Here is a 16,505-nt window from a genome sequence, read left to right as displayed (position 1 = left end):
CTTTGTTAGTAGTAATTGCAGAACTTGATTTAAATCAACAGCTCTAAGTATGGGGTGTTTTTTACAATGTAGCAACTGGAATGAGTGGTACAGTCATGTTCTGATTTCTCTGCACTAATGTAAAGCTTTTATAAATCTACATATAGAATGGTGAAGATGTTGACATCCTCTGTGAAAGCTGCTTTGAGTATATCTTCAGAGTATAAACTGTATTTGTTACAAGAGTGTTTACCCACTGAAATTTATACATATATTTTTTCATCTTCCTCTCTCCCCCTCCCCCTTCTTAATCTCTCATTGCAAACAGAAGTCAAGTAGCAAACAGTGCCGCAGCAACTGAGCTTATTACAACCTGCTTTTTATAAGGATATATCAACACAGAGTTATTTAAGGAGGAATCCTGTATTGTTACCAGAAGCTAAGAGGATAAGTGTACCCATCTGGGAAGAGCGAGGACTCTTTCTTAAGTCCATCTGCAGCACCCAGATAGGAAAAGGTCAATGACCCAGGAGTAGCAGTCAACTCAAGCTTGAGTTTTCATTATGGTATTCATGGACCCCTGGAGCACTGCACTATAATGCACAAATGGATACTGACATGGATCCTGCCGCCTTTGCTCTGCAGATCTTGCTTTCCTGTTGTCTGTCTAGTGGGCACTCTAGCGTTAGCTTGCCATGACATGGCTCCAGAGCAAGTGGCTACCAGCGCGAACTGCTCCAGCCCCGAGCGACACACACGGAGCTACGACTACATGGAGGGAGGGGACATAAGAGTGAGAAGGCTCTTCTGTCGAACGCAGTGGTATCTGAGGATTGACAAGCGAGGCAAGGTCAAAGGGACCCAGGAGAGGAAGAGCAGCTACAGTGAGTACCATCTTTTCTTCAAAAAGCGTTTGGCAATTGTGGAAGGATGGGCTTTCAGGTGATGTGCTTTTTGAGTTTCCTTATATTTATGGGAAAAAACTTAACTTCAGTATCACCACCTAACTTTTCTAAATTGTGATTGTTTAGCTATGTTTCTAAAGGCTTCTCTTGGAACGGGGCAAATGACTAATATTGTCCTTCAAACTGATAATGCCAGCCAATCAGAGAATATACATTCCATGTCCTTAGCTCAAAATGCGCCTATGCAAAATTGAAATGACAGTATTCACACTGGATGTAATTGTTTCCCCTGGAAAACCCATTAGCAATTCTTTTAGTTCTCAGTAAAGCTCATCAAAACTACCAAGCACAGTTTGAAGAATAGGGAATTTATTTATTAGTTTAGTCTGCTTTGAAATAATATTTCCATGATGCAAAAGACAATCTGTGTTCAAAAAAGTGCATTCTTGGCCAGTTGTGTATTACTGCAAAGCAGAAGAAAATCTACAGGGCTCCGATCTGCTTGTGTCCCAATGAGCTCATTTTACATTGCTTGCCTACCTACCCAGCAGAAGAACAGATTCTTTCTAACATCTTCTTAATCTAAATCTTCTGTCATATCAAATCTATATTACTTTAAGAGAAAAAAAGTGAAGGAATAAAAGTGAGTTGGAAGAGACGTTAATCTAATGATTTTCAATTAAAGCCTTATATTTTCCTCCCAAGAAGTAGTTGTTCTTTTCATGATAAAATATCAGGGCTTGAGTTGTGAGTCAGTGGTTATGATTAATAGCCAATTTAATAGTAGTATTATGGTTAGTGGTGTAAAATATACACTTCAGCATTTACCTCAGGGCTTAAAAATCCCTAGCGGAAGATGAATTTTATTTGCATTATTAGCACACAGGCAATGTCACTGCTGCGCATTTCATAAGATGTGTCAAAGTCAGTTGAAAAAGGAGGCCCAGAGGGGTGTGGTGGACGCATGCCCCCGGCCAGGCTGATGGTAATTGCTTGCACATCTCAGTGCCTCTTATTAAAGGGCCCTCAGGCTCCTCACTAAACAATCAATAAATGAGAATTTTCAAGAATATTATGTCACCAATATAAAAATGAGTGGATCTTCTTTTTAACCATAATTGATTCAGAAGTGAAGGCCATTCTGATGTTATTAGTCATGATTTTATTTTTATTATTACTGCAATTAATTAAGGTATCAGATTAGCTCAGGAAGGTTTTTCTGACTATTCTGAAGTTTAGTTAAAAAATTGACTGTTTGGAGGAAGTTTTGTCATCTACTACCACTATGTGCAATAAAATGTAGCTTATCATCAGTTTATTTAAAAAATTAGCAAACTTTACCATAGGTAATGAAATCTAGTAGAAAGGCCACAAAGACCGCGTGGAAACTGAACAATCTCTTCGTTTTCCAGTTTTCAATCTGTAAAACATGGACTGTGTTCTCCAACACATTTTCTAGTTCTTATAGTATATCCTGTCCTAAAACACAGAAACCTGTTACATAAATATGAAGAAGCTTAAGTTTCCACTATTTAATAATGACTCATGGCAAATGAATGAATGAATGTGGCCGCGTATTATCTCAATAAGATATTCGAATGGTAATAAGGCTAGAAAACCTAAGTTGTAGAATTCTTTCATGTGCTAACTGCTTTTGAATTTTTTTTTTCCAAATAAAAAGAAAAAAAGATGTAAAATTTAGTGAAAAAATAATATATGTGACTATTTGGTATGAAAAAGATTTATAACTGGAACATATTCACATATAAATTTTATTTTGTCTGTGCTAAAATGTCTTAAAACCACAAAACTCAGGCATCTGTGCACATGTGCAAAATGCTGAAATCGTTTTATATTTTGAAATGCAGCCGAGTGCTTAATTTCAGTAACCATATGTTGGCTAAGTTCAGTAACCATAAGTCATAGCCTTGAGTAACCCTCAGACAACTCACTATGTCATTTCCTTCAAGTGCTAATTCTACAGTAAAAAGATGAAAGAAAACCATTACCGTTATATGCTAGAATGTCACAGTACCAGTGTATTACGAAGGCATGGTATGATCCTGTAAATAATCTCCACATATAACTTTTCTTTCTATCTATCCCTCCCTCCCTTCTGGACATGTAAATTTTCCTAGAGAAAGCCTTTATCAGCATCCTGTAGGATAACCCCAAATGTTGTCCAGTCGTACTGCTACCCTACTGAAAAAAAAGAAAAATGAAAAGACGCCAGTAGGTTTTTCCCAAAGTGAAATAGAGGCTCAGGCTCTATTTCAGTTTTCAATCTGTAAAACATGGACTGAGTTCTCCAACACATTTTCTAGTTCTTATAGTATATCCTGTCCTAAAACACAGAAACCTGTTACATAAATATGAAGAAGCTTAAGTTTCCACTATTTAATAATGACTCATGGCAAATGAATGAATGAATGTGGCCGCGTATTATCTCAATAAGATATTCGAATTTCTTATTGAGATAGAAATAAGGCTAGAAAACGCAGAGGAAATGCTTCGATGGAGAACATGCTGTGGGTGATGAGAAGGAAGTCCCATAAGCCTTTCCTGTTGCTGCACGAGCAGCCTTGCTTATTGTAAGAATGAGCGTCCATATGTGAGCATGCAAATGGACAGGCGCGCTGCTTCCTGCTGTAGGACGCCAGCTACGTCCTTCCTGCTCCCGGTTACCACACGAAGCCCCAGTCCGTCCTCACACCTTTTCTCTGAGTGAAAGGGAAGAAGGTCTGAGGGTGTTGACAGGACTTCCTCAGAGAAGCACCGCTCTCACACAGGAGTGTGGATTTGGCAGGCGGGGTGAGTCAGGGCTGGGGCTTGAACCCAAGGCCTTGTGCGTGTTACAGAAGCTCTCTACCACTGAGCCAAATTCCCTAATTCCCAGCCCCTGGAAATATGGAAAATGTGGGTTGGCATTAGCAGGAGAGGTGGCCCGTCTGGGTGGGCGGCTCCTGGAAGCTAGCGCAACTCTCCTGCTGACGCAGGTGTTGGGCCCGCTGGATGGCAGAGCAAGAGAGAAGAGGGTGGGGAGAGAGAGGGGCCGCTCAGGTCTTAGCGTCAGGGAATGGGAAAAATCACTCCAGCTGCCCTGCATTGTGAAGATCACTTAATTACAGTCCCGAAAAGGTATTTTAAGGGCAGATTAAAATGAACAAATTGCAGAAACAGTGCTCCTAGGAGCTCGGCGCAAGTGGGACCTGAACTTCTAGACACACAAGCCAAAGCCAACCACGTAGATGGGGAATTCAGGGGAGGTGAGGCGAGCTGCACCGCACTTCTGAGTCTCGAGGGAAGAGAAGCTACTACTAGAGAACTGGGCTCAAGCGATGCACAGAATTTTTACCCAGGGGGCAGAAAGCTTCTCCCTACTTGTTCTTGGGAGTGGGGGTCTCCCTTTAGCTTTAGGTTAGGTTTCTAAGCAAACTGGAACCTAATCTAACCATAAGCATAATCAAAACATAAACTGTCTCTCCAACATGGACATTTAAAGGGAGATGGAGGAGTGCACTGGGAACATAAAAAAGGCACTGGGAATGAATGGGCAACCCTGACTTGGGCTGTCAGAACTCTCCCGGGTGGCAAGGCCGGGGGCGAACTGAGATGACGGCTGGGCCAGGCAGCCCTCGGGCAGGCAGGGGCCATCACTGTAGACCTGACAGAAACAACACTGCCTCGAAGCTGGGCACTGAGGTGCAGAGTGAGAGACGGCAGCAGCATGCCAGGCCCTGGGCGGCTGCCCCGAGACCTGGGTGTGGAGCACAAAGCCCTCCTTCCAGATGATTTTCTCATGGTGGGGCTCCACTTATTAAAAACTTGTGTTCTTGTAATAGTTAACATCAGTCATCTTTTTAAGAAGACACCCTTAATTGTCACAAACCACTGATCCAAGGACAGCATGTCTTGTTGGGGCATCACTGAGGGTCATTAATTCTGTAGTGAGAGAAGGGTTAGCCGTGCTGAAAACGGGCCAAGGATTTGGCAGTCTTCTTTCTGCCTTATTCGACTGTGATGGGGCATGGCCTGGCAATTGGCAAAAAGCAAATAAACACAGCATGGCTCGACTGACTCTGGCAACAACCTGCAGCAACTCAGCTGTCAGCAATTCTTTGAACAGTCTCCTGCTCAGTGATGAGCTCCACTAGCTATCAAACACACGTGTCACCTCTGAGGACAGAGATGGGAAATTTACTTATGCTCCAAGTTCTTAGCAAGTTGTTTAAAAGAATAATAACTCAACTCACCTTATCAAAATAAAATGACAATAAAGGGACAACTGCTGCCTTCAAGGAAAGGAAGTTCTGTAGAACATACCTAGAAAAGGAAGTCCTAGCATCACGGACAAGGTTGAATCCTATAAAATGGTGACCAGAATTCCCTTAAGCAGGGGCTGGGGAGATAACTCAGTAGAATAAGTTCCTGCCTGGCAAGTGCAAGGTCCTGAGTTCAATCCCTGGTACTGCGAAAACAAAACAAAACAAACAAAAAAAAAAACCCAAAACAAAACAGTTCCCTTAAGCTGCTGGTTAATGCTTAAAACTCTAGTGAAGAAATAAGCTTCTGGGGAGCATACTTAGAAATATTAGCCATCCTTTGCAAACTCTGAAATTGAAGATTAGTTGAAATTTTATGATTGTTTTTGACTATGACTGGCATTTTACTTGCACAGGCATCTCCTTTCATCTGTGTGTCTTCTGCACAGCTTCATCTGAGCTGAGCATTTCTGTATCACTGTCCCATCTCACTGTCATTCCAGAGCTGCTGATCCTGCATGTCCCTTCAGTCTAGTTTTAGCACATGCAGAGGCCCAAGCAGGCTGTAGGGAACTGCAAAGATAAAATGGCCTTTGCTAGCATTTTAAAACTTCTTAAGCTTAGTTGAATACTGCAATCCTCTGGGGACTTTAAGCATCTATTAATGCCAGACCCCACCCACAAAGATTCTCTTTAAATTGATCTAGAGTGCAGTCTCGACATCAGGAATTTTCAAAAATCCCCTGGATAATTCTGATGGGCTGGGGAGGCTGGGAACTGCTGGATGAAGGGAATGGAGTTAGATTATTGGGGAAAACACAGCTCCATAAATCAGAACCTCCTGACGCTGAGAGGACCCAGGAATCATATTTGTTAAAGGTCTCCACTGCTTCCAAGGTGCAGCTCAGGCTGTCAACCACTGCCTGTGGGGTGCAAGTGTTCTAGGTCAGCCTGGACCCTCCTCTATTCCCATATCCTAGGATTGTTCTGGAACTTTAGAGCATGTCAGAATCAACCTTGTTCCCTGGAGCATTTTGAAACAGGCTCAATCTGGAATGGATCCTTGAATTATGCCCTGCAGGAGCTCTGAGTCCATGCAATCTCCCCAGTAAAGTCAGCAGCCTGCATTTGGTGAACTGGACTACAACCACATGTGATGACAGCTGTGTAGCTACTGCAGATGAAGGTGGCTCCAGTGAGTGATGTCACTGGGGGGCCACAGTTTCACAGCGATGAGGAGACCTGAGTCTTTCTGACACTTTCAGCTGGTGCTGTACAGGGGACCTGGGGCGCAGCATTGCTGCTGACTCCCTTGGCATTTGTGTGAGAACCTCCGACTATGAACCCCGATGCCTCCAAAGTAGGTTCCTGCCTCTCACAGGGACCCCATCGAGTTGCAAGGCAGTGGGGGACACAAGCTTCAGCCTAGAAAACCCAGGGGGAAGAGAGTCACAGGTCTAGAAGTTTACCCCAGCCAGTGACACAGCGAAGCCAGAGGTCTGACTGGGATGTCACACAGCATAGGGAAAAGCTTGCACTATTCTCTTTTGCATCAGATCATTAATAGGAGCACGAGAACTTCCCTAACATCGCTATGGAACACAACACTTTCCCACATATAAATTTCACAACTGGCCCTCAGAATAAAAGGCAGAGATTATGCTTAAATAGCATAGAGAAAAAATGTGTTAAATGAGATGGGCTTCAGGATGAGCCCCCTTTCTTTTCCAAACCAAGTCCAACTTTCCTACTCTCAAGACAGGTTGAAAATGAAAGCCTTCTGCCTTGCCCATGATTTGAAAAGTCATTGTAAAAATTACTACACAGGGCTGGCCAGATAGCTCAGTGGATTCTAGTGCCTGATTAGGCAGACGCAGGGACCTGGGTTCGATCCCCTGCGTGCTGTGCCGGCCCCGCCCCTGGGGCGCACTAAGACAGTGATTGAGACTGGGCGTGGTGGCTCCCGCACTTGGGAGGCTGAAAACAGGAGGATCACTACGAGTGTGATCTGTGTAGTGAGACCCTGTAGACCCTGTACTAAATACATTTTTTAAAGAAATCACTGCAATTTACTCATTAATTTTATTTAAAGAGAATAAAATTAACATATAAAACTTTAGAAATGATACATAATTTCAAAAAAGATGATGCCAATTCAACAATGGTTATTATGTTGCAAACTATTGTCTTCAAAGCAGCATATTCATATCTGACAATCCAGGCACTGACTTTTTTTGAGTGAGTTTCATATCTGCATTTGAGGTTACATTTGGACCTGGCTTAAGCAGAGAAGTTGAGTCCAGTCCACTCACTGAGGGCCACTGAAGTCCCTTTACGGTGTTCATGGAGTGGGTTTGGTCATGGTGGGGACAGAGAGGAGAATTATCCAGCATCCATGCCCAAGGGACCCTTGTGATTTAGAAAGACAGTATTGTGAGACTGACGGGTTTCACTCTCCCTAAACTTAAAGTGTGAAGGAGCCTTGTAAGATGCAGGCAATGAGCCCTTGTGATGAACTCCATGGATGCGGAAGAAGACAATCGAAGGGAAAATCAAACAAAAACCAAAACTGAGATGTTGAGCACTATATTCAACTGAAAACTGGGGTGAGAACGTAGGAAGGGGCTCAAGTGACAAGAGATTTTTCTCAGCACTGAAATAAGAGGTTTGACTCTGATCATTTTGTGCCTAAATCTGATCTCTTCTTTATTAGAACTATTCTGAAACTGAATTTGTTTATTTTTTTATTTTAATTAATTTAATTTTTGGTACTGGGGAATCAGACTCAGGACCTTCTGTTTGCCAAGCAGGTGCTTATGCCACTGAGATCTCCCTGGCCCTGAGACTGAATTTATTTTTGATTAATATAATACAAGAGAAACGAGGAGTACTTCAGTATCTTAAACACCATGTTTTCATGTTCTGATGTGATATTTCCCACTGGACACTCTCACCCTCTCTGTATTCGGGGTGGAACCCAAGGCCTTCACACTGAGCGGCTTGCAATCTTTCAGAAGTATTTTTTGTTTTGGCACAAGGTCATGCTAAATCTCCCAGGCGGCGGGATTCAAACTCATTGTCTTCCTGCCCCAGGCTTGCAGAGTGCTACAATTATAGGCATGAATCACCACGCCCAGCTGCCCTTTTGTCTATTTGAATTTTAGGTGTAATAGTGAATAATTTTGAAAAGTTTGAGACCCAGGTCGGAATTGGTTCAGCCTGCAGATTTTTCTTAAGGCCATGTTTCCACACTATGTTTCTCAGAACACCACTGTCCCCAGAGATATTAATGGCATTCCCTGAAGCACAGTTTATGTGACTAATTGATTGGGAAATATTAGGTTAGGTGAAGTTGAATGAGTCTTTTATGACAGCTTCCCCAAGTCTATACTGCGCTAAAGTGAATTGCAAAACTCTGGAAAAAGAAGACACATGGTTTTCCAAATTTATTTAACATGAAGCTTCATTCGCCTCCTCATCCCGCTCCAGCCCTCGGCTTGGGTACAATATTAAAGCTTCAGTACATTACAGTGTAAGAGCTACTGCCTTGGGTTCCATCTGTGATGTGATCCAGAACTAAGCCCAAGTTGCTGCCTGTGGTTTGATACAAATGGAAGGCTATAAAACTGACCTGAATCAATTTTTGAAGAACAACTTGAGCCAAGTAGTTACACTAAAGTTAGAAGCTTCTACATGAATTTGGACTGTTGGGGTGGTATTTGGGACTGAAAATCAGAGATCTGCAGTGGGACTTAAGCATAATTTAAAGGTTTCCCCTCATGGGTTTTGAGAAACTATACAGGGCCCATCTCCTAATATGAAATGATACCCAACTTGGGCAACCTATAAGCCGACCCCAAGTGCTTCCCCTTTGGTGATCTGAAAGCACTTCATGATTCCAGCATAATGGAAAAATCCTATCACTATTCCTGGTGATAAACTCGATTTTACTTTTTAAAGAAAAGTTGCTGGAACAAAAAGTTGTAGTTCTTTCAATTATTCCAATAAAAAAATCAGTTTTCATTTAGTGGTTAAAAGCTATTTTGAAATTTAGCACACCCTGAGGGGGAGATATAACTTTTGTTCGGACATCCTTTGGGAAGGTCATTCATTGGAGATTTTAAATTGAGACGGAGCTATCACGGCGCCTCTCCTCTGTGCTGTTAGTTCACGGCGCAGAGTCCATCTGCTGCACCTATGGTTCTGCATGAGAAAGATAAGTGCCTCATCGGACCCCTGCTTTATCTCCCAGTGGTACAGGGTGTAGCCCTTAGCCCAGTGGTGGAGGTGGGAGGACTCATGCAATCACTCAGTCTATTTCTCCTTTAATTTGTTGCAACTTAAAATTAGTTATAAGTCACAGGACTAAATTAGCATAAAAATTTAATGTGGGCAAGAATTAAAACCTTGCTGAAATAAAAGGTAAATACACCGCTCTTCCCTCTTATCCTCTAGAAAGAGAAAAAGAGAGGGAGAGGGAAAAGGAGAGGAGAGGAGAGGAGAGGAGAGGAGAGAGAGAGAGAGAGAGAGAGAGAGAGAGAGAGAGAAAGAAAGAGACAGACAGACAGACAGACAGACCTGGCCTCCAGAGCAACCTGTTTGATATCTTTCTAGGTAGCTTCAGGGACTTGAGAAACAGTAGCTTTATGGTGGAGCACAACTTTATTTGCAGGCAGAGGAACCACTGGTGACACTGCAAGGTGATTGGCAGGCAGGATGAAGACCTGTCCTGGGAAGGCGTGGTCCTCAATGTCCATCCTCATTCTTACCAGGTTGTCACCTAATCCCTGCTTATCCAAGTTAGGGGGAAGTAATTCACAGTCCATGTTGGCTTAAGGAACATCTGCGCTGAAAGGAAGCTTGAGTCTCTAAGCACTACAAGAGCTGTGCTAGGAGAAAACAGGCACTGGACTGACCACTGTTAGGTAAGGGTCTGCCTCCTAATGAGAACAATCCTGGAGATGGTGAGGAACATGGCACCCCTGGAGAGGAGGGAGAGCCATCCAGGCCCCATTTGTTTTAAGACTGGCACCTGAGACTCAGCAGAGTCCTGCCTCCAGCTGCACCTGGGACCTCAGGCCTGGCACACACTGAGTCAGTGCTCATGGGGGTCGCCGGGGACCCGCCATGCGGAGGACAGCTTCTCTTCTGTCTGTGTGGATCTGAAAGCATCATGCAAAACTTTGATCTCTTTTTAATTTCATTCTTTGATGGTTCAATAAATAGTTATTGATAACTCCCTTTGCTAGACAGTCCTGGACAAATCCACAATTTGTGTCTGTAGAGAATGAACGGTTTATTTGGAGGTCAGAGGGCCAAGTTTCAAACACACTGGAGGCTGTGGATGCGTAGCCCTTCATGAGCAACAGAGGTCAAATATATGAATCGTGGGGAAATGTTTTTCATAGATGCTTGTTAGCCAGGTGAGATTGGGCAGTGAAAGTGCTTTCTTAAAAACATGTATTTGGTACCCGGTCTCATTACAAAGCTCAGACTCGTAGTGACCCTCCTGTTTTTAGCCTCCCCAATGCTGGGATTACAGGCCTGCACCACCACGCCCAGGCTCGGTGGCCAGCTCAGTGTCTCCAGTGGCAGGGCTGGCATGGCATGTGGTGCCAGGGATCGAACCCCAGTCCCTGCCCTTGCCTAAGCATGTGTTCAGTCTGCTAAACTAGAAAAGTGATTTAACATCTTCCCAGGTAGCAATCAAAACAAATCTTTCTTTTCTTATATTTCAAAGAATATGAAAATATTTGCCTTTCATTCAACTTTTAGACTTTGATATATTTATTAAAATAACCATTTCCAACTAATTCTCTAACAAACACAAACTGAGAATTTCTTCCCTACTTACATATGCCCTCATTGTGGCATAGGGAGCTATTAGTAAAAAAGAGGTCACCCAGCTTTCTAACTTTTTTAAAAAAATCTTTTCATTTATTTGGTATAGGGTCTTGCTACGCAGCTCAGACTCTTAGTGATCCTCCTGTTTCAGCCTCAGCCTCCCCAGCGCTGGGATTACAGGCGTGTATCACCATGCCTGGTTTCCGTGACCTGCACAGTGCGTCCGAAGTTCTGGGGCCAGCGTGGCATGCACTATGGAGGATGGGGGAGGAAAGAACCTGGGTCCTTTTGGTATTGGGGATCGAACCCAGGTCCTTGCACTTGCCAGGCAGACTCTTAGACCACCGGGCTCTCTCACCAGTCTCCTTTCACAGTTTTGTCTGCTGTCCTTCTCCTCCTCCTTCTCCACTGTCGTCGTCGTTGTCGTCGTCGTCGTCGTCGTCGTCCTCCTCCTCCTCCTCCTCCTCCTCCTCCTCCTCCTCCTCCTTTTGTGAGACAGGGTCTTTCTCTGTAACTCAGGCTGGCCTTGAAATCACTATGTACCCAGACTGACCTCAAACTAGTGGCAATCCTCTGCCTCAGCCTCCTGAATCCTGGGATCATAGGCTTGTGCCACCACACCTGGCTCTGCTGTGTCTTTTTAAGTGTAAATGTTGAGAGCATAGTTCAACTCTGCTGGCAGGGACAGTAGAGAGGCTCTTGGTTGATTGCATGTTGTTCTCTTTCCACTGTCTTTTGGATCTTTGTCAGGATAATCTGCTAAAATGACTTTTCACAATCGCTGCAAGTGCTACATTATCCTCGTGAAGGGCTATGTTTCCATGACAGTTCCTCACAATGAGAGAAATAGTTGTGTTCAGGCATTTGTTTAGCATTTAAGGAGAGAACTAGGAAATGACCTGCCGTACTCCTTAGGATAGGACTCCCCTTCCGTCCCAGGCACTGGGTTAGATCACCATGCTCACTGAGCGGCCAGGCCGGTGCTGACCAGGCTCTGCACAGCTTCACCTCTACTAATCCATGCGACTGGCAGGAGGGAAGGTGACTTCCCCTGGGTGAGACTGCCGCGGCGCCTCTGCCTCTAGCAATCAGGCTCACGGGCGGCAGATTAGCAAATACTAATGAGTGTGTCTTGGGCTCCAGAAAGAGTCTGGCCAAGTTTGGTCCTCAAATATTCTGTGCACCGGCTTGAAGTGGACCAGATATTGAACAAAATATCTCCCAAAGGAGAGTAAATCCATGTCACAGTTATTAGATTGTATGATGTTTAAAAGCACTCCTTAATAGTTCATCAGGTATTCATATTAATGTTACCAATGCAATTGCTGCAACATGTAGAAGTAAATTTTGTTATGGTTATCATAGATCTTCCAACTTAATCTCTGCAAAGTTGTACAGCACAAGATTTAGAACATTTAATTGATTAAATAGAAGCGTATAACTAAAGACAACTCTTAAATATACATTGGTCAATACTGGAACTTGTAAGGAATATTTTATCCCATCACAATTATTTCTCAAAATGCCTCCTGGCATAGAATTATCATCTATCATCACATCATTACTCCATTTCACAGAAGAAGGAAATAAAGTCTCCCATTCAATGGGCCAGCTGAATACATGTGCTGAATAAAGTCTGGTTTAAAATTATACACAGTCTTGTTTTGCCTTCTATTAAGGTGTTTTAAATTTTAAATAAGAAATACTGGTGTTTAAAGCTTGCTGAGGAGGGCTGGTGAGATAGTTCATCAGACTAAGTGCCTGCTTAGGCAAGTGCAGGGACTTGGGTCCAATCCCAGCACCATGTGCTGTGCTGACCCTGCCCCAAGGTGCACTGAGCAGGCCACAAAGTCTGGGCGTGGTGGTGCACACCTGAAATCCCAGTGCTGGGGAGGCTGACAACAGGAGGATCACCATGAGTTCATGCTGGGACTGAGACCCTGGACCAAACACATAACAACAACAACAAAACTTGCTGATGATTCAACTCACCAAATAGAAACTCTTTGTACACAATTGATTGTTTTCTGAAAGATATTTGGGGGGGGGGTTAGTTAACTTACAAAAAATAGGTATTAAATAATAGATCTGACAAAGTCACTGTGTGATGGTCATCACTGTAAATTAAGAAGCAAGAAGCTCACCACAGAACACTGGTTCAAGCCACCCCATTTATAACTAGGGACAAGTCACTAAGACTTTTTTTAAAAAATGTATTTGGTATAGGGTCTCACTACACAGCTCAGACTCACAGCGATCCTCCCGTCTCGGCTTCTTCAGTGCTGGGATTGCAGGTGTGCATCACCAGTCACCACACCTGGACTCGGTGGCTGGCTCAGCACACCTGGGGGCGGGGTCAGGGCAGCACTTGGTGCCGGGAATCAAACCTCAGTCCCTGTATTTGTCTAAGCAGGAGCTTTAGTCCGCTGAGCTATTTTGCCAGCCCTCACTAAGAGATTTTGAAGTGGGAAAAGGAGGGATTCTTAGGCCTGATCTTTTCTTTATGAAAATTTGAGTTGTTGATATCATTTTATGATAACAAAACCTGCTACAACAAATGTGAGTGTTGTCTCCATACCCAAGATAGGGCTAACCATTTTATGTACACTTCCAATCTTCACAGAACACAGAGAAGGTTGGCAGACATGCATTTCTCTTGGTGGGGGTGGGGGCTCTGAGCGGCAGAATTGAGCTGCCCTGGGTCACACAGGGAGTAGTTCTCAGAGGTGGGGCGAGTCCAGCGAGCTTTAACTTCAGGACAGAGTTCTGGTCCTCACCGCATGCCACTACACCATCACTGGTGTGACTGAAGCATACACATATAAACTTATGTTGGGGGGATGATTTGCATGCAGGAGGTATAAACAGATTTTTCTTCTCTGTAACATGACCTAATGAGTACTTGGCTTTGTCTTTTATTAAATAAATGTCCTATTCCAGTCTTCTTTGTATAAAATATCTCCATCTGTCTTCTCCAGAGTTGGCCTAGAAAACTTTAGTTTCTTTTGCTTACAAACTGCTAAAGATGCTGCAGCAGTTATTTTGGGTGTATTTTAAACACATTTCTCACATTTATTAAAAATATTGACACTTCTGTTCTTTATTAAGTGTCTGCATAATTATGATAAAATGCATATGTTTGTATAATCTAATTTCAGGGAATAAATGCACCAATTTGAGGAGCACACCCAGCTAGTTTCCTTCCATAAAGACAACTGAACACAAATGGAACAAACACAAATACAAATAAACAGCGGAGAGTTTGTTCTAACCACAACTTCTGAGGAATATGCTGAATAGTTTCCTGGCAAATTGGCTCTTTCTTTTGTCCCTGACTATTATGTTCTCAATTTATTTCTAATCCTGGGAGGACTCTGCCTAATGAAAAGTAGAAGGCAAAAGAAAGGGAAAAAAATGAAGAGTTAATGTACAGACACTCTATCTGGACTTCTATTTCAAGATGTTAAACAATGTTAATGCTGGGGAGACCACATTGTATCTCTGTTCCTCAGAGCTTTTTTGAAAACCAGAATTTATTTATGGGCTGATTGATCTTAGGTTCTTTCTGTATCTTAAAACTGTGGTAGGTTTGGTTTCTGAAAGTCACAGAGGTTCTTCCCACCATTGGAACCCCGGGAGTAACTCCCTCGTGTTGTCCGGCTTTGGTCTCTCAGAGGGGACACAGAAGCTATCAGCCAGGGGTGTCACCTCCTCATGTAAGCCAGGGAGGGATGGATCTGCCTCTAGCTCCTCCCATGGCTGTTGGCAAGCCTCAGCAGACAATGACTCGCTTGCTTTTAGCGCACTTGTTGTGTGTCACAAAGACAACTTAGCTCTACAGAGCTGGGAGGAGCACAATAGCTGTACAGAAAATACTGGGGAGGGAATTCAGAGCTTTCCTCAGATTCTCAAAAGTGTTTGCATTTCCTAAAGAAGCTTCGACAGGGCACTGATCTAGTTCACTGTGCTTAATCTAAGTGGTGAGGGCAATGGGCCCCACGGGAGGGACAGCCTTCCACAGTCCTGCTAGGAATCCAGAGCAGCAGTGGGTTAGGGCCAGAGCTGCAGTTTGCTGGTTTTTACTTTAGCATTCTTTTAGTTAAACCCACTGTGTATACAGAATACACTGTTATTATGGTTTGTAAAACCAAGAGCCTGTCTGGTTTTCTTCTATTTATACTCTGGCTATTTGGGTCACTTCCCACTACCCCCACAAGTATTAAAAGAGTGAACTGTCACGTACAAGCACAGTCACATGCTACAAAGCAATGTGTTGGCCAGGACAGACCCCATAGGTGAGGTGGCCCCTCAAGATGACAGGGGAACAGAAAGCCTCAGTGGCCAGGTGACAGCGCGGGGCGGTAGCTTGTGGGAGGGGACGCAGGCGTGAACACACCCGCGGGACTCCAGCCGTGCAAAGGTCCGGTCACACACCTACTTGAGGCGAATGACCACGCCTGACAGTGCGACAGACAGCTATGCTGTGGTGTATGCTTCCTGAGCCAGGCCATGCTTCTACTGTGATGGCAGTGTATTCCTTAGACTTGCAGCAGCAGCTTCCTGGGAGGCAGCAGCAGCCCCACACGTACTGCATCTACTGCCTCTCAGGCTGTGCCCAGGGGTCACACTGTCCTGCGACACACTTCTCAGGATCCCACTTGCTGAGCATTGGGTGAGTGTCAGACAGTCTTCAGGGATGGAAGGAGATTGATCCATAGTGTTCCCAGGGTGAAAACTCAGGAGAAAAGATCAGCAAACATTAACAGATCACCTATGATGTAAACCCAAATGCTGAACTGAAACTGTAACCATATGAAATTTGGGTTGTCCCACTAGTTACGGAAAGTTCGCTGAAATCTTGGAAACAACCAAGATACCTGTCACCTGAGGAATGGATGAAAAAGATGTGGTATTTTTATACAGGAGTATTACTCAGCTATAAAGAATAACTCGAAGCCTTTATATTTAGGTGGATGTCACTTGAAGATATACTCATAAGTGAAGTAAACCAGACCCACATGTGTAAATATCATATAGTCTCCCTAGTATAAGAACTCAAAAGAAGAAATACAAATAGGAATGTATAACACAATTAAAAGGAAAGTGAGAACTTGAGGATTAGACAATGAAGAGAGGGCAAGGAAAAAAGCTAGGAAACATGACAGGGGCAAAGCCATACATTTATACGCACAGGATGGGTAAGGCAATGATCCTGAGAAACATCAGCAGGTTTTTGAAACTAGCAGTTAATTGGTAGGATTCTCACCCTGACTAACTATATATGCTGAAACCCCTGAACTGAGCAACTGCACTGAAGACAGCAATGTGTAATGCTAGGGTCATGCTTGGAATGCCTGTCATGGTCTTCTAAATACGTACTGCTCGTCATGACATACCAATTACTGTCATACTGTCTCTCAAGTAAATGTTTGTTAATTTAAAAAGGGTAATAAATGAAAACAAGAGACAAGAAAAAAAGTCACAGGACTGTCCTGCTACAAAGTTGTATATGGTT

At 43.6% G+C, this 16,505-nt stretch overlaps 2 protein-coding genes across 2 annotated transcripts in view; one reads left to right on the top strand and one right to left on the bottom strand.

Moving 5' to 3' along the window:
* The window catches only part of Fam227b (family with sequence similarity 227 member B), a 201,536-nt gene that overhangs the window by 70,961 nt on the left and 114,070 nt on the right, over positions 1-16,505 (bottom strand). The window lies entirely within an intron of this gene.
* Positions 1-16,505, top strand: part of Fgf7 (fibroblast growth factor 7) — a 64,242-nt gene that overhangs the window by 541 nt on the left and 47,196 nt on the right. Inside the window, exon 2 of the mRNA XM_004639011.2 lies at positions 308-863. Coding sequence (XP_004639068.1) covers positions 578-863 — 286 coding nt within the window. The 5' untranslated portion in view covers positions 308-577. The remainder of the gene's footprint in view (positions 1-307; positions 864-16,505) is intronic.

The sequence above is a fragment of the Octodon degus genome, unplaced genomic scaffold, assembly GCF_000260255.1.
Source record: "Octodon degus isolate 3935 unplaced genomic scaffold, OctDeg1.0 scaffold00105, whole genome shotgun sequence".
NCBI lineage: Eukaryota > Metazoa > Chordata > Mammalia > Rodentia > Octodontidae > Octodon > Octodon degus.
The sequence above is the reverse complement of the archived record's forward strand: the minus strand, read 5'-3'. Positions and strand labels throughout refer to the sequence as shown.